The following is an 18,285-nucleotide window of genomic DNA, read 5'->3' on the forward strand; positions in this document are numbered from 1 at the left end:
GGATGAAGGAATGACGTTCCCGCACCTAGACTTTATCTTCCAACAACAATAAAGCATTCTGAACCAAACGTGTGCCACTAAATTAGCTTCCCGCATGATATGCTTAACCTCAGTAAACTGCACACTACAAAGCATAGTTCGCACGTCCTCAATTAATTGGCCAAACCGGTTCAAGCACCTTCCGCCTGCCTAAGCACTTTGACCACGTTCAAGGAGTAGCCTTCAAGAATAACTCGTTGGAATCCCCTCTCACAGCAAAAAGATACTGCCCTTCGAGCCGCTACAGCGTCCGCTACGTCCGGTCCTGAATAAAAGGGAGTGAAGACGAGAAAGCCGCCAATTCCAATGTTGCTATTGGTATTCCGTGATTGCTGAACTTCATTATAACGTGAATAAACTTTTAATCTGTTGACATACTTTTGTCCATAAGAAGCTTCTTAAAGGTACTTGGGTTTATTCTTCTTGTTGTCCCATTGCCTTGGATTCCCCATATCTCAACCCCTTGCCGGCTTGCTTCAAGAAGAAGCCTTGCACTCAATAATTATGACAGCGCACTATAATTATGACAGCGGTAAGAGCATTTCTCGGTACGTAACTCTCTATAATTGTTAGCTTTTCATGAAAATTAGTGGAAACTCACAAAAATTGTCATTTATTAAGAGCGCATAGACAGTTATAATTAGTGATTATTATCTCTAACAGTTAACTGCAACTGCCTTAAGCAATTATTGAATTTTTGTAACCGCAATCTCTCCACTTTGGTTGGTTAACGGTTTTAAAATAACCGCCGGTTAGCGGTTATTGAAATTCATAACCGTTTTTTAGAAATTGGCAATTAATGTAAGCCTATTCTGGTGTTTTGTACCTTCTTTTAGCCTTTTTTTTTTTTTATAACCTATTTTAGATGTTTTAGGCCATTTTTTAAATCATTAGAAGACTTGAAAATATAACAAAGCTCTAGAATATTATTATTATTGTTTTGATGAATAAATATCAATTTCATTAAACTCAAAATAAAAACCCTATATCAAACACACGAAAATGATGTTGTTTTGTATATTTTTTTTACTGTTATATATATAAAGGTAGGCAGTTAGTAGTTATAGTTGATTAATAACAAACACTTGTACACCCCAACCATTTATCAAGCTCACTTCGATTGACCTTAAATGTTAAGGGTAACTAGATGACTTGTAGATGAACATTTTAATATATTACTCGAAAATGAGATTATTTTCTCATTATTTCATGTAACCAAAGTTTTTGGGTATGTATTCTCCTCCGTTCATTTTCGACCTTCAAACGAATTCCAATCAGTCTCATATTTCTAGGGTATGGAGGGGGGAAAAAATGCACGGATGAACCATAGCAGGGCGAATTATGACATGTGCATCATCATATTTTTGGCTTTACCATATTGAAAGGTTTTGGTATAGTTTCCGGTATAGTGACGTGTCGTTTTATAATTCGCTCCCTCATTCGACGATCTGCAAAATAATAATCAACTTGTTAGGGGTTTTGATTGATCCCGCTTTGATGCCCAAGTCAATAGACAATTCCAGTGAGTATTGAGTATAAATTGGGTAAAAAAATGCGTTGGTTTGATACATGAGATGTGTGTTTATTTAAAGGAACACGGATGCAGTTGGAGTGTACTTATGAGGATCTCGAATTTTTCGGGACCCACGTTCTCCTCGACAGATCTCTCGAGATCTACGATCTCCATGAATCTCGATTGTGGTATCATGGCCGATGGGGCCTCCTCCGGGTGATCATATCGATTGGGCCCAAAATTCCGTCACGGGCTCACCTGGGCTTTAGGAATAATAATTTCCCCAATAAGAGTCATTGGTGATTTCGTTATTACGTCTCAAAATTATTGGGTTCACTTCATAATTATATTTCATGTGTGATGTATTAACTAAGTCGTAGACTTACGCTTTTATCTTTTTTGCTTGTAAAACATGTTTGTTTTATAGATAAGCTAGTTAGGTTTTGAGTAAGAAGGACATTGAGATAGATATAACCGTTTGATGTAACAATATTGATCTGGTTATCACTTGAGAACTTATTGAGATAGATATAACCGTTTGATGTAACAATATTGATTTGGTTATCACTTGAGAACTTATTGTAGGATTTTGGAGGCTGCTCGCGATATTAGTGCCTTTGGGTAAGGTTGTAGACTTATAGTTTAAGTTGTTTTTTTATGTAGTTTAGATATACTTTGTGGCTGTAATAGATATTGTGTAACGATTTTTGTTGATGTGATGGTTCTTAGTAAATGCTTTGATTATAATGATTAATGTTGCTAAAAAATAAAAAAATAAAAGGTCATATATTTCCGTTGCTTTATATTCTGTATTGAGGAGTAAATGTAACCGGCCTCTTTCGGTTATTTACTTACTAAATAAACTTAACAAAATTATGGTAACATTCTAAATTAATTACTAATTAATTAATTTCGGGCCTTCACGCCTTCCCTCCCTTTGTGTGTGTTTGACTGTTTGGAAGGGAGGAGGGGAATGAATGAAAATGAAAACACCGTCATTTTTACATTTAATCATGGCTTCTCCTGTACCCAACTTTCAGTCAATCAAAATCAGCCCTTTTCCATCTTATCGTGGCTTCTGCTACACACCACTTTCATATTTCGATCGATTGAACTTATTTCAATCAATCGAAATTGGCCATACCCATTTAATACTTGTATTTTTTCACCTAACACCAATGTCTTATCTGTTCATTTTTATTATTTGTTAATACATTATTAATATATTTAGTTTTATATTTATTTGTATTTTTTAAAAGAGGACTTTTTGTTGTTGTTGTTGTTGTTCCGGTGGTCTCATAGTTTGGGAGGCCGGAGGCATGTTGTGGGGGAGTGTTAGGGAAGGTATTTTTATAGTAGTACGCCAGCTTATTGTAAGTAAACCAAAACATGTGTAGAGCATTACTTGTAAAAAAAAAGAAAAAAATGAAAAAAAAAAAGAAAAAAAAAGAAGAAGAGATGAGTCATGTAACTACTACCCACAATGGAAGAGAGGGCGGTCGCGTGACCATCTTTAACCAGGACAAAAGTGGTCGTGAAGTCACTCCAATCAAATAGGGGTGGCTGTGCAGCCAACCCGACTAGATTAAAGTGGTCACGCTGCCACCTCGATTAGATCGGGGGTGATTGTACAACTGTCATTTCTCTATTTAAAGTAACAACAAGACTACTTTAATTATTTTAAACAATAAATCATCTCATATCATTGTACAAATTAAGCACATGTTTTGTTAAAATATTTTTACGACAAATTAAAAAAAAATATAAAAAGTAAATTGTGTTTGAAATTAGAATAATATAAATTTTCATATTTATTTCACAACCGCTGATGTTACGTGTTTTAAATAACATTCATTATGTTTATTTTTTATTTTTTAAATAGTTGATATGAAAAGCTATTTAAAACACACCACGTTAATCAATGTAAAATTGATGAGAAAAATAATATTACTCTATTTAAATTATTTGTAAATGGAAGAAGACTGAAAAGTTTTAATTGAATATAAATCTTTTTTTTTTTAATTTTATTTTTAAAGAGAAAATGATAGGACAACACTTATTTGCTGGGAACCAATGACATAAGAGGTTTATGGTAAGTTTGAGATTGCGATTTCGTGGACAACAAGTGTGATTTTAAACAAAATTGCAAAACATAGATCGTTTGGGAACTGCATTTTTAAAAGTTACGATTTGAAAACGCAAAAAATCTGATTTTTCAAATCGCAGGTGAGATGTGCTTTTTTGAAAACGCAGAATTTTAAAAGCTAATTTGCGATTTTAAATGCTAAACTGCGATTTTACCAAACGCTTAACTGCGTTTTTAATTTTAATTTTTTTTTTCAAATCCCACATTTTAAAATCGTGATTTTAAATCACACTTTTTGAAATCACAAACCCAAACGGATCCTTAAACTATGAGACTAGATGCGTTCTCTCAAGTTGGTTCAACCATAACATGACCCAGTCTCACAACTAACCTGTGACGTAAAATAATCCCAAAGTACTTCCTATTAAGGGTGACAGTTTGTGTTCGCGTATTGGGTTTGAGTCATGTCGAAACAGAGTATAAAACTATATAAGTCAATTATAACCTGACCAATTTAATTAAATTGGTTAAATTTCTCAACCTTAATAGTCTAATTTTGTATTGGGTTCGTGTTGAGTTCGTAGGACATGTAAAAAATTATTTGTCATTATGTGACGTGTCAGATTTAAGTTGTATTAAAGTGTAGGTATAAGACTATATAAATCAATCATAACTCGACTTATTTAATTAAACTTATCATTCTCTCAACACTAATTCGTACGAAATTTACGACTCAGAATTTGATCTCAAAACTTATCATCCACCAACTTACTTGAAAGTAAGCCCAAGAGCCACTGGACCGCCACCGGCAATTGAACGCAGATCCCAGTCACACAGAAAATGAGCTTTTTTTTTTTTTTTTTTTTTTTTTTAATAATTGAGGAACTTGAAGGGTTCTTTTTGTTGTTTTTTCTTTCGGTTTTTGGCGTGGACAAGACGAGAACAATGCGATAAGGATTGAGCGAAAAGGAAAGAGACGAGTGGCTGCTCACCCCGAGAAAAAGAAAGCACGTACATTTGTTACACCAGTGGCAGTGAGTTCCTTTTACGGGGTTTATCGTAAAAAATAATAAATATTTTTTAAACGCCCAGGGCCTGTTCCGCCAATTTCCGTAACGTCCCGAATTATTTTAACATTTAAAAATCTATCCAGAAACCTTTTTCAAAAATATTTGAGTCCCACTTCCCTTTGGCCTTTAGCTGGCTTTCCCAGCTTTTCTTCGCTCATTGGCTCCCTCGCACCCACTCTGTCTCACTCTCTCTCACACATGCTCTTGCCTTTTTTCTTCCACGCCGCGAAAATCCTCATGATTTTTCCGACGGATATCAAAGCCCTAGAAATGCTTCTCTGCTTCGGTGTCGGTGTCAGTTAGATCTGAAGCATTCTCCAGGTACAGCTCTATCCACTCCGAATTTTGCTTCTTGCTTCACTTTCAGTCTCTCTCTTTCTCGCTATTTGAGTCTTTCTCTGAGTTAGATCGACACGGAAGCTTGGATTTTTTGCTGAAGAACCTGCATTTTGTACAGATCCAGCACGATCTTTTGCTTTCCAGAGCAGGAGTGTGTGCTCTGAAAGCTGTGAATTTTTTTCTGAGTTTTGGACCTTGTAACTTGTAAGTAGCTCTGGCTGTGTTTTTAGTTTCTTTTCTTGAAAATTTAGTTTCAACTGTTTTTAGTCGAGGAAGTTTGAGAAATGAATTTGGATTTTACGGGGTGGTGGCCGAGAAATGAAAATGACTGTTCAGCTAACTAAGTAATTGCATAGGGGGCCAAGTTCTATGCTTTTTTGAAACCAAGTTTGAAAAAGACTTCAATCCAGATTTTATTTCTCTTCTTTTCCTATCTTTCCTGCATTTTCCCGCAAACCAAACAGTGCATTGTTGACATGTCACTTCATTTTTTTGACTTCTGTTTGGCTGTTGTTGAATCAGATTGTTAGTTTCAATTTGCTTGAGCTGGTGAACTAAGATGGAGGAGCCCCTAGGACCACCGGGCGAAGATCCAGTGGAAAAGCCCCAAATTGCAGAGAAACAGACCCCTGCTGGTTCATCAGAAAGCACGAAAAGGGTTGCGAAATCTGCAAAACCTAGCGTTCCAGCGTCCTCAAAGGTCTCGGCAGCAACGGGTTCTGCTAGGAAGAGGTTGGACTCCAAGACGGGTCAGGAATCTAGTTCCACTGTGATGAAACCGACTGTAAGTGCGTCATTGAAGAGTTCGAATGCGGTTCCGGTGGCAAGGCGAAACAGCACTGGAGGATTGCCCGAGAGGAGGCAAAGCAATGCTGGTTCGGTTGCAGGGAAGAAGACTGCTAGTCCTTCGGGTTCGGAACCAGTAAGGCGGTCTCTCCCGGAACATAGAAGGAGTTCATTGCCTCCAGTTGTTGCCAAAGCCTCCACTCGAACTAGTGTTTCGGACGCTAGTAGAAAGTCGGTTCCAGTTTCACCAGTGGGAAGGAGTTTGAAAACATCAACTGGGTCTGACATAACTAAGCAGGAGAGTGTGAGGAAATCCTCGGTTAGGCCAGCGTCATCGGTCTCTTCTTCTTTTTCTCGGAGGATAACTTCTACGTCATTGGACAGTAGTGGCAGCAGCGGGATTAGGAAAACGGTTTCGAAGCTTTCTTCCCCATCAGCTCGGTCACCTTCGGTTTCCAGTGGGTTGAGAGCTGGGTCTTTGTCGTCATCTCTTGACAGGAGTTCTAGTTTGTCTGGACGGAGGAAAACGGGGACTCCTGAAAGCCGGGACTCTAGGTTCATTGTACTTCCACAGGTGGAGATTAAAGCTGGTGATGATGTGGTAAGCACTATCTGAAAACTGTAAATTGTGCTCGGTGGTACAAGTGTAACTTTTAATTACGGATCTACGATGTTTTGGTTTCGTTGATTAGTTGCCTGAGAGATGCTTGTGAGAATACTAAATTTTGTCCTAGAGAAATTCAGTTGACTTTGAAAGGTAAAGGTGCTCATCATTAAGCTGCAGTATTTAGCGACATTGCTTTTCTTCTCCTTTTCATTGTGCCTATTGAAAACCATGGAGTATATGCCTTCAGACATGTTTTCTCTCGTTTATAATCATATGGCTTCTGAATCTCTGTTGGAAACGAGTACATTTTAGATAACAAGGCATGACTTCCTTAGATAATATCTAGTGTATGGTTTGAAACCTCTAAGATCAGTTAATAATTGGTATGCTAAATCTTTTAGTTAGTATTTTTTTATGGATAGCTTCACTTACCATAAAAAAGGATAGCTTCAGTTTGATTGCAAGAAATTCAGAATTTGGTATGAGATATTAGCAAACATGAAACAGAGATGCTGATAGCGAAGAAGGTGATTGGCGGTTCTTTAGTTTTTTCTGCAATTAGAGGAGGCATGCATAGGACAGACGGATCTCCTACAGCCTCCCCCCATCCCTGCTTGGGGATGTGCCCACACAATTTCTCCCTTTTGCTTTATGGGAAGTACTTATATTATATATTTCACCTACTTCAGTTTATATGGTTTTTTTAGTATGGTTTTGGAATGAACACTCATCAAATATAATTTTATTGGAGGTAATGAGTTTTTAGTTTCATTACTTATTAGTGCTTTAATATGTATAATATCAGAGGTTGGATCTTCGGGGTCACAGAGTTCGTAGTCTCAAAGCTAGTGGCTTGAACTTGTCAGCGAATTTAGAGGTAAACTCATCATATATCCGATGCATTATTACTTATATATGGAAAACTATTTAATGAAGACAGATTTACCATTTTGTCATTAAATGCCCTGAAAGGCAAGTGAACTAGTTTCATAATTGATGTTAAACTTGTCACTTGTAAGATATAAGTTCAAATGCCAAGGGTTCATAATGTGTCCTTGTGGTGTGTTTTGGTTTCAATCAACTGTAGTCTCGTAGCACTCTTCTTGTTATAGAGTAGGAGCTTTTACCATCAAAATAAGGGTCTTTTGAAGTTGATTGTCATTAAATTCTTTGTTCACTGGAAAGATTGATTTAAGATACAAAGAGGGATATAGTATTAATGCCTGTAAATGGATGAAAGTATTTCACAAATTTATCAGAAAAAATGTATAGAATCTTAATTTTTTGGAAGTAATTTCTTGACTAATCGACAAAATAAATCAGAAGATGGCTCTTTTGGTAATTTCTGAAATTGAGGGATATGGTAATTATTTTTGGTAAGTAATAATTTATTGAAAAGAATACAGGCAAACTAATTATTACCCTTTCTTAATTTTCATTAAGAGTACCCCTTATTTTCTTTTCTGTGGTTTGCAAAGAAAACCTGGACTACTTCAAAACATGGAGTGGTCTCAAACTAATCTGATTGCATATTTGCATCACAATTCTGTAGCATGAGGTTGTAATCTTTAAAAGCATGAGTTGACCACAAAGGGTGCTAATAATCTTCTTTGCCAGTTTGTTTATCTCAGAGACAATCTCTTGTCTACATTGGAAGGAGTTGAGATACTGACCCGGGTGAAGGTTTGTTATTTCATGATATTTACATAACAAGTTTATTCTTTTTAATGGCCATTCTTCCAGAAACTGAAACAATTAGACATTCAATTTTGCATGTAGATTTGCAAAAGAATACCTTGCAATTTATTGGTAGTATTGTTTCTTCCCAGGTTCTTGATTTGAGCTTCAATGACTTTAAAGGGCCTGGATTTGAGCCTCTTGAGAATTGCAAAGCTCTACAGGTATGTGTCTCTTGCATATTCATCTCTGAATTGCAGTGACTCGGTGCATCTTGGAGTTATCAATGCAATAGGGTCCTGAATGTTTATTGCTTATTACTCTTTTAGCAACTATATCTTGCTGGAAATCAAATCACATCACTTGCAAGCGTTCCACAGCTTCCAAATTTAGAGGTAGAGTTTTGAAAATTGATTTAAGCTTTGCTGACCATCATTGAAGATTCGTATTTTTGTTGGTTAGAATCAATTTATGTATGTCTTCCTCCCCTCCCCCCCACCCTTTCACTTGCAGTTTCTTTCTGTTGCACAAAATAAGTTGAAGTCTCTTTCGATGGCAAGTCAACCTCGACTGCAGGTTTGTTGATTTTATGCTGCTTATTTCTTCTTCATCACAAATGTGTGAATTCATTTTTTTATTTTTTCATTTTAAATTTCATGTAGGTATTAGCTGCGAGCAAAAACAAAATTACAACTCTAAAGGGCTTCCCGCATTTACCAGTTCTTGAGGTTAGTATTGTAAATTTGTTTGTATACTTCCTGTACTTAGGGGCATCTTACGCTTTCAATGAGATTGATTTATTACTTATCCAAAAAAATAAAATAAAATAAAATTTGTTTGTAAGACCCACTGCTTGCTAAATGGTTACTCAAGCAGTCTTATGTGGATCCATAGCACTGTTTTTCGTCACATGGAGGATTTGATGTGGCAAGAACTTACTCTAGTAACTGTGGGGGTTAATATCACTTTCATTAGGTTGTCTATTGGCAAAACATGCAGAATGATATCTTCAGTAAATCTGAATTGTTTAACCATGCAATTTAGAAGATACAGCAAAGGGATTTACATTATTATTAACGAGTTTGGAATAAGGGTTTGTGGATGAAAGTTAGATGGTCTGAGAATCTTGATTGTCCAACTTTTACTTATAAAAAAAAAAAAAACTTGATTGTCCAACTTTTCACCATGTATATTTTATCAATAAAGCGGTCGATTCTTTTGAATTCGGATCCCTTGTTTCAGTAATTACTATGTGTAGGGAGGAGCTAGAAGTTATTTTATCCGTACACTTCTAAAAATCTGGTGCATTGGTCTGACTTGCAACTGAAACATAGCCAATAACTATCGGATTCATTTTGCTGTCTTTGAGTTTTGAATTTTTGGATTAATTTATGCAGAAAATTAGTTGCTACTTGTAAAATATTTCCTCTTAATGTGTACCTTTTAGTGGTACAAGAGAATTAAAAAGTCAAGGAATTCATGATTTGCGAATAAGATACGAAATTATTCTACTACTTCATATACAAGCAAAAAATAATATATGCTTTTATGATTTTTATGTCGTGCTGCAGCATTTAAGAGTGGAGGAGAACCCTATTCTTAAGATGCCACATTTAGAAGCAGCTTCCATTTTGCTGCTTGGTCCTACTTTCAAAAAGTTTAACGATAGAGGTATTTCTGTTTTACTTTTGGCATCTTTAAGGTATTATCTCACTTTTTTTTTTTTTTTTTTTTTTTTTTTTTTTTTTTTTTCTTATGAGCCGTTGCTTATTTTATTGGGTGTTATCTTACCCCTTTAGATTGTTCATATAGTTTATTTTCTATTTAATTTTCCTTTCGTATTAAATATGAGAAATTAGATCTTTCCCGGGAGGAGGTAGCTTTAGCAAAGCGTTATCCTGCACAAACGGCTCTGTGCATTACAGATGGTTGGGAGTTTTGCCGTCCAGAGCATGCAGCAGGTGAATAATCAGGAAATCCACTTCTTCCTAGTAGCTGCTTTTGAACTTTTATCAATTATTTTTGGCATCATATATGTGTTTTCACTTTGTCTATTCTGTGGGAGTAATAAGTTGCTGTTGTACATAATTTCTTGGACGGTCAAGTTGCTATTTGGTTTAGTTGGTATGACATGAACCAGTTACTATTCTAAGTACATGCCATGTGCAACATTTGGGGATGTAAATAGCTTAGACTGGATATTAGTTATTATGTTTAATATGTATTGTACTTCAAATTACGGAAATGCATGATGTATGATATGACCATGCTATTGGATAAACTTGAAGGAAATAAGTGTTGAAGATGGAAACTACCGATATGTTATGATTTTATTCTCCTTGTTTTTATTCTGTTATTTATTTCTATTATTTTGATTGTAATCTCCTAATAATTCCTTAATTTACATGAACCTTTTAAAGTAGATGGAGAGGCGGTGTTGCGTGGAGGCTAAGTCCTTTATGTTTACGGTGGTAGAAGGAGCCTTTGTGGTGAGATTGGAAGAAAGGAGGGGGAATTTCTCAGGGATGATTTTGCTTGGTGCTCACATGGTTGGTTGGCTAGTTTCAACGGTGGAGAGTATGTTGTGGTGTCCGGGGGAAAAGGATTTCCTTAGGTCCTTCAGGGAGGGGTCTAAGGTGCTTATTGTTAGACGAGGGGGCAATGTAGCTGGAAGATTTCTTGAAGTGGCAGTGTATGCTGTGGGTGGCCGGAGAGGGGTTATTTACTTCCCTGAAGGTTTTGAGGGACGGGGGTGGAGAAAAATTGTTCTTGAGTTGGGTAAGGTTAGTGCTTTCCTCAAAATCCCGGATGGGCAGGGTTTGTCTCCTCTGGCTTCAACCACAGAGAAGTTAAGCTTAGATGGTATTGAAAATTTTAAAGTTTCTGCCCCTGCTGTCCAAGCCGTCTCTCCCGTCTATCATGGAGGGTCCTCCTTCGCCGATGTTCTGCGTAGGGGTGCTAATGGTCTGGAGGTGGAGAAGAAGATGCCTCTTCCTGTGGCTCCGGTAGAGGTGAAGCGCCGTGATCCTTTGGTGAAGGAGAAGAAGCTGTTTCAATCAGAGAAACCATTGGGCAAGGACCGGTGTGACCGTTGTGGCGCTGATTACGTGAAGGAAGGGTCGAATGTCAGTCGACTGCATGAAAATTCTGATTCTCGAGGCATGGATGATAGATATTTCGGTGTCTCTTGTGCAGACCGTCAGCTGTCAGGGGTGGAACACACGTTTCCCTCTCTCCTGTTGTGGAAATGCCAGCTGGAAAAGTTGAAGGAGGACGTGGACAAGGCTCTTAACAGAGTTTGTGAGGGGCTTTATTCGTTTGGGCCTGGCTGTAAGTCCAAGCGGTTTGGGCGGAAGAACAGCAACAAGAATAAGAAGAGGAGGCTGCGTTGGGCTCCGGTAGCTCAGAAGCCCAGAGATGACCCGTTAGTTGCAGTGCGTCCTGACGTGGGTCCTTCGTCGGCGTCGGGTGATGGTGGGTCAGAGACAGTTCCGGCCGTTTCTGAGCTTTCCGGTGGGGTGTGTCCTGCAGTGCGTCCTGACGTGGGTCCTTCGTCGGCGTCGGGTGATGGTGGGTCAGAGACAGTTCCGGCCGTTTCTGAGCTTTCCGGTGGGGTGTGTCCTGCAGTGCGTCCTGACGTGGGTCCTTCATCGGCGTCGGGTTATGGTGGGTCAGAGACAGTTCCAGCCGTTTCTGAGCTTTCCGGTGGCGTGTGTCCGTCGTCATTCTCGTCTGTTCCTTCTGTTTCGGAATTTCAGTCCCCCAAACCTGGGCGAAATCCTCTGCCTGATTTCGGGACAACGGCTCAGGAGGTTGGAGTGGGTTCGCATGGGTCGATGGCCTTTTCTTCGGTGAGTCCAGGGCCTTTCGTTGGCTCGGCTTCTTCCAGTGATATGGCTAGCTTGGCATCTCAACCAGAACTGAATACTGGGTTTGCGCAGTCAGTGCCCAGTATGGAGACCAACCTTGCTGTGTTTGAATCTTCAATGCATGTAGACGGTGAGCAGGCTGTCGGGGCTGGTTTAGACCATTCGGACACCTTGGTTGCTGCGGTGCTTTCTCCCTCTAAATCTGCGCTGGTTTCTGACCCATTTCCTCATAAGTCTGCTGCTTTGAGGGTTTGGAAGGGGCTGGATATGGTCCCGGTTTTGGAGGCTGAGGGAGCTTTTTCTGGGGGTATTCCTTGTGAGCAGGAGGGTTCAATTGAGCTTGTCGTTGCTCAATCTGCGCTCTGTTCTGCTTTTGTGGAGGGTGGTGTAGGCGATGAGGTGGAGGATTTGGGCCCGATATCGGTTTTGCCTTTGGCAGTGGAGATGGACGAGGATTCCAGTTCGATTGTGTCTCCTAGATGGGTGATGGAGAAGGTGAAGGGTTACTACAAACTAATAGGAGTGTCATGTGATCAATTTGAAGACAAACTGTTGGCTTTGTTCGAACTAATCGAAGCCAAGCGGGACCAATCGTTGGCAAGGGTTTCCTCAGTATCAGGAGTGAAAGGTCAAAGGGAAATTAAGCGGCTGGATTGTTCCATAAACTATGACAAGAAAGGGGTTCAATCGTATAGTAGGAGAGGAAAGGGAAGGGGCTTGTTTTGTGTTAATGATGCTTAAAATTCTATCTTGGAATGTTAGGGGATTAAATGAGCTAGACAAGAGATTGCGTATTAAAGGGCTCATCAGAGATTGGAAGGCTGATTTGGTGTGTTTGATGGAGACAAAAATGGAAGTCATTTCTAGAGAGGTGGTTCGAAGTTTATGGGGTTGTCAACATGTGGATTGGTGTTATATGAGGGCTTGTGGGGCGTCAGGTGGGATTCTAATTATGTGGGATAGGAGGGTTGTGGAGAAAGTGGATGAATGCGTGGGGCGGTATACTTTAGCTGTTTCGTTGCGTAACGTTAATGATAACTTTTTGTGGGCGTTTGGGGGTGTGTATGGGCCTAATGATGATGGGGAGAGGAGGGTGCTGTGGGATGAGATGGCTGGTTTGATGAGTTGGTGGGATAGGCCGTGGTGTTTTGGGGGAGATTTCAATGTGGTGCGGTTTCCAAGTGAGCGTTCTGGAGTTGGTGGTTTTTCTGTTGCTATGGAAGAGTTCTCGGAGTTCATTCAGGGGCAGTGTTTGGTGGATCTTCCTCTCAAAGGAGGGCAGTTCACCTGGTCCAATAATCAGGTTTGGTCTAAAATTGATAGGTTTCTGTTATCACCGGAGTGGGAAGAACATTTCCCGGATGTGTCACAAAGTCGTTTGCCTCGGCTTTTTTCGGACCATTTTCCCTTGATGTTGGATTGTGGAGTGCATAGAGAAGGGAAAGGATATTTCAAATTTGAAAACATGTGGCTCAAATCCGATGGTTTTGTAGATCTTGTGCATCGTTGGTGGGAGTCTTATGATTTTCAAGGTCTACCAAGTTTTGTGCTGGCTAATAAGTTGAAAGCTTTAAAGGTAGATTTGAAGAAATGGAATGCGGAGGTTTTTGGTGATGTGAGGAAGAAGAAGAAGGAACTATTGGAAGGTATTAAAGAGTTGGAGTGTTTTGAAGAAGATCGGGGGTTAGTGGAGGAGGAGAGGGTTCAGAAGTCAGACATGATCAGAGAGATGGAAAAAACACTCCTGTGCGAGGAGATTAATTGGAGGCAAAAATCTCGGGCTCTGTGGCTAAAGGAAGGGGATAATAATACTAAATTTTTTCATAGGGTGGCTAATTCCCATCGGAGGCACAATCATGTGGGAGTCTTGAGGATAAATGGGGCTCTGTCTTCTGATCCGTTGGAAATTAAGGAGCATATTGTGAATTATTATGACTCTCTTTACACCGAGCAGAGTTCGTGGCGGCCTAGGGTGGATGGGATTTCTTTCTCCTCCATTGATGCGGATGAGTGCCTCCGGTTAGAACGAGGCTTTGAGGAGCAGGAGGTGTGGGAGGTGGTGCGAGAGATGAATGGGGATAAGGCTCCGGGTCCAGATGGTTTTTCTATGGCGTTCTTTCAGCAATGTTGGGGGGTTCTCAAAAAAGATATTATGGGGGTTTTTTCAGAATTTCATAATAGTTGCCAGTTCGAGAAGAGCTTGAATGCTACTTTTGTTTCCCTTATTCCTAAGAAGGCTGATGCGATGGAAGTTAAGGATTTTAGGCCTATTAGTTTGGTGGGAGGGGTCTATAAAATTATCTCTAAGGTCCTTGCTAACAGGCTTAAATCAGTGTTGGGAAAAATTATCTCGAGTTCTCAGAATGCTTTTATTGGTGGAAGGCAAATCTTGGACTCAGTTCTTATTGCCAATGAATGTTTGGATAGTCAGATACGGTCAGGGGAGGCTGGGTTATTATGCAAACTGGATTTGGAGAAAGCTTATGATCACGTGAATTGGGATTTCCTTCTTTACATGCTTCAGAGATGTGGGTTTGGGGAGAGGTGGAGGGATTGGATTAAATGTTGCATTTCTACAGTAAAATTTTTCATATTGATTAATGGTACCCCTCATGGTTTCTTTCAGAGTTCGCGGGGGATTAGGCAAGGTGATCCTCTTTCTCCTTTGCTGTTTGTGGTGGTTATGGAAGCGCTTAGCAGGATGTTTTATGCGTCTATGCATCAAGGCTTGCTGTCAGGTTTCTCTGTGGGCATTAGGGGTAATGAAGCTTTAGTGGTGAATCACTTATTGTTTGCGGATGATACCTTAATTTTCTGTGGAGCACAAGCCGAGCACGTTCGAAATTTGAGGTGTACCTTCTTATGTTTCGAAGCGGTGTCAGGGTTGAGGATCAATTTAGGCAAATCCGAATTGGTCCCTGTTGGCGAGGTGGAAGATGTGGAGTCTTTGGCACATATTCTGGGGTGTAGAATTGGGTCTTTGCCGATGACCTATTTGGGTATGCCGTTGGGAGCGTCTTTCAAATCTATTTCTATTTGGAATGGGGTTATTGAGAAGGTGGAACGAAGGTTGGCTAGTTGGAAGAAACTTTATTTATCCAAGGGAGGTAGGATGACTTTGATTCACAGTACTCTTTCTAGCATTCCTTCTTATTATTTATCTTTGTTCCCTATTCCTGTGAGTGTAGCTAAAAAGCTGGAGCAGCTTCAAAGGAATTTTCTCTGGAATGGTATGGGTGATGAGACTAAATTTCATTTAGTCAATTGGCATCGTATTTGTCTTCCAATTAAGGCTGGTGGACTAGGAGTTCGTAATGTTATTAATTTCAATCAAGCCTTATTGGGGAAATGGATCTGGAGGTTTTCTCAGGAGCGCGATGCTTTGTGGAGATCGGTTATTGAGGTGAAGTATGGGAGTGTGAGGGGAGGTTGGTGTTCTTTACCGGTGACAGGGCCTTATGGTGTCAGTGTTTGGAAGTTTATTCGTAAGGGGTGGGATAATGTTGCCAAGTTTTTGCGTTATGAGGTGGGTGATGGGTCCCATATTCGCTTTTGGCATGATCTATGGTGTGGGGACAGGCCTCTCAAGCTCTGTTTTCCAACTTTGTTTACCATTGCGCGTTCTCCTGATGCTTGGGTGGTGGATAATTTGTCTATGGTTCGAGGTGTGGCTCATTGGAATGTTCTCTTTACGCGCAATGCTCAGGATTGGGAGTTGGAGATGGTGATGTCCTTTTTCGAACAGTTATACTCTACTCGGGTTCGGCATGGGGAGGTTGATAGGGCGGTGTGGATTCTTTCCAAGAGGAGGAATTTTGAAGTGAAGACCTTCTATAAAGCTTTAGTTTGTCACGAGACGGCTTCTTTTCCTTGGAAGGGTATATGGCGTGTTAAAGCTCCGAAGCGGGTTGCGTTCTTTGTATGGACAGCAGCTTTAGGGAAGATTTTAACTCATGACAACTTACGAAGGCGTGGAATTGTGGTGGTCGAGTGGTGTGTTATGTGTAAAAAGCATGGGGAATCCGTTGATCACCTTCTTCTCCATTGTGACGTGGCTCGAGTTGTTTGGAGTTTTTTTTATGGTTTGTTTGGGGTGGAGTGGGTTATGCCTAGGAGCGTATTGGACTTATTGAGTGCTTGGGGTACTTTGCTGGGTCGTGGTCCTGCTCACCGTGTTTGGAAGCAGGTTCCTCTTTGTGTTTTGTGGGGCTTGTGGCGGGAGAGAAATTCTAGGCTTTTTGAGGATGTGGAGGTTCAGGCTGGGGCTCTTTGTAGAATTATGCTTAATATGTTGTTTTTTTGGGTGTCGGCGAATGGCATGGGTAGTATGTCGTACGCTGATTTTTTACTTTCTTGTTCGTTTCGGTCCTCTAATTAGGGGCTCCTTTGTATACTCCCTGTGTACTAGGGTTGCGCCCCTCTGCGCTCTTTAATGAATTCTTACTTATCAAAAAAAAAATAATTCCTTTCCATAATAGTTTGTATTCCTCTCCTATTTAAACCCAACATATGGAACCACATCATGGACTAAACAGTTTTCTTCCTAAAAAATTTCTCTTCTCTCTTCAACTTTCCCTTCTTTCTTCTTCAACAATAAGGGGCATAAATTACTTACTATTGTATTATGTATTGTACCTAAAATTTATGGAATTGCATGATGGATGATATGACCATGCCATTGGATGAACTCAAAAATTTACATAAATTGTAAGATGAATGTAAATAGATACATACTAAATATATGAACTTTTATTACATATCTTTTTTCAACTCTTTATTTTCTTAATTCGTGGTTAATTGTTAGACCTTGTTAAGGGTGCGTTTGGAATTGCAATTTCGTAGACAAAAAGTGCGATTTTAAACTAATTCGCAGAAAATGAATTGTTTGGAAATTACATTTTTAAAAAATTGCAATTTGAAATCGCAAAATATTGCATTTTCAAATTGCAGGCAAGGGGATGCTTTTTTGAAAACGTAGAGTTTTGAAGGCTAACCTGAGATTTTAAAAGCCAAACTGTGATTTTGCCAAACGCTTAACTGCGTTTTTAAAAATCACTTTTTCAAATCACACATTGTAAAATCACTATTTTAAAATCGCACTTTTTGAAATCACAAACCCAAACGGACCCTAAGTCTTTATGTATTCATTTTTATTCAAGGTAATTATTCGACGTTAGTGAGTTTGTTTCATATGTCTATATAAGCATATGTACGTGGATACGTCTATATTTTTGTATATGTATATGGGTAAATTACAATTTCTTGCTTCTCTCTTCGTACAAAATCTTCTTTCATTTTTTGCATCTCTAGAGTATGCTCTGGTGACACTTTAGAACATGATTAACAAATGTGCCTTCACTTTAGAATATGTTTTAAAAAACTTTGACAATAAATGCAATTAAAGCTTGTGTTTCCACCCTCTGCACCTGATTTTCCAATTCGGTGACATATTTCCAAAGAGGAGCATGATCATCGGACTACCTGTTGCATATATTTTGGTAGGATAAGAGTTTGTACTCTTCAAAGACATTAACCTGCAAGGGTATATACTGCTATATTTCCAACAATTCAACTAAAATTAAAAATAAAAGAAAGAAGAATTAAATGCAATGTAGTTTTTTTTTTTTTTGTTTTGTTTTGTTTTGAGTAAGTATATAAAGGAAGGAAACTTTTTTTAAATATGACTTTATTAATACTCAATCCGTCAAACTGGGCAACTCAAAGGATGCAAAAATTTGAAAAAGGAGAATGAAGAAGAGGACAGACATTACTGGAGTCAAAGGTGGTATGAGGAGTTGAACTCGGTGTTTGATGCTGGCACAACCCCTGATCGATGTAGAAACCCAGCAAAGTGTGACCCCAACAAATCCCCCAGGAGTTGTTGAAGCCTTGAGTCATGATCAATTGTGTGTGAGAGAGAGCCACATGTTGATTATAAGAGAGAGATGGCCACAACTGATTTGTGTGAGAGAGGCGTGATTGAGATGAAAAAGAGAATTAAAGAGACTAGTAGCTCTTTTCCAAATGTGGTGACTATACCGACCTTTTCTGTCATGATTGTATCCCTCTATGTAAACACTGGATCCTAGTTGTGTCTGCATTTTAAAATTAATTATTTATGTTATGACATGTATCAGACATGTATTTTTCTGTGTTCATGCCATATTTATGTTCGCTAAGTGTTGGACTTCGACACTCTTGGGGCTATAGTGTCTGTGTAGTACTAAAAAATGGTACACATGTCTTTTGGATATCCAATTTTAAGTCTAGTAGGCAACTACTTTAATCATTCTGACTTC

General features: G+C 39.2%; 2 protein-coding genes across 4 annotated transcripts in view; both read left to right on the plus strand.

Annotated features, from left to right (window-relative positions):
- The first annotated feature begins 4,844 nt into the window (after window positions 1-4,844).
- Window positions 4,845-18,285, plus strand: part of LOC133868016 (187-kDa microtubule-associated protein AIR9) — a 54,138-nt gene continuing 40,697 nt past the window's right edge. For 2 of the 3 annotated variants that reach the window (XM_062304803.1, XM_062304805.1), the window contains exons 1-11: window positions 4,845-5,029; window positions 5,166-5,251; window positions 5,570-6,434; window positions 7,246-7,317; window positions 8,058-8,123; window positions 8,270-8,341; window positions 8,447-8,512; window positions 8,631-8,693; window positions 8,780-8,845; window positions 9,689-9,788; window positions 9,977-10,078. In XM_062304803.1, the coding sequence (XP_062160787.1) occupies window positions 5,607-6,434; window positions 7,246-7,317; window positions 8,058-8,123; window positions 8,270-8,341; window positions 8,447-8,512; window positions 8,631-8,693; window positions 8,780-8,845; window positions 9,689-9,788; window positions 9,977-10,078 (1,435 nt within the window). In that variant the 5' untranslated portion in view covers window positions 4,845-5,029; window positions 5,166-5,251; window positions 5,570-5,606. Of the gene's footprint in view, window positions 5,030-5,147; window positions 5,252-5,569; window positions 6,435-7,245; window positions 7,318-8,057; window positions 8,124-8,269; window positions 8,342-8,446; window positions 8,513-8,630; window positions 8,694-8,779; window positions 8,846-9,688; window positions 9,789-9,976; window positions 10,079-18,285 lie in introns of those variants that run through there. The other variant, XM_062304804.1, reaches the window with a different exon arrangement.
- LOC133868126 (uncharacterized) lies at window positions 10,541-16,448 on the plus strand. Its single transcript, XM_062304946.1, has 3 exons — window positions 10,541-12,675; window positions 12,749-15,093; window positions 15,175-16,448. The coding sequence occupies exons 1-3, from the start codon at window positions 10,541-10,543 to the stop codon at window positions 16,362-16,364; spliced, it is 5,670 nt and encodes a 1,889-aa protein (XP_062160930.1). The 3' UTR covers window positions 16,365-16,448.

The sequence above is a fragment of the Alnus glutinosa genome, chromosome 5 (genome assembly GCF_958979055.1).
Source record: "Alnus glutinosa chromosome 5, dhAlnGlut1.1, whole genome shotgun sequence".
NCBI lineage: Eukaryota > Viridiplantae > Streptophyta > Magnoliopsida > Fagales > Betulaceae > Alnus > Alnus glutinosa.

Coding starts and splice junctions, on each gene's coding strand:
- LOC133868126 (XM_062304946.1), top strand. CDS start 10,541: ATGGAGAGGCGGTGTTGCGTGGAGGCTAAGTCCTTTATGTTTACGGTG. Junction 12,676..12,748: donor GACAAGAAAGGGGTTCAATC/GTATAGTAGGAG, acceptor TTGGAATGTTAG/GGGATTAAATGAGCTAGACA. Junction 15,094..15,174: donor ACTTTATTTATCCAAGGGAG/GTAGGATGACTT, acceptor CTGTGAGTGTAG/CTAAAAAGCTGGAGCAGCTT.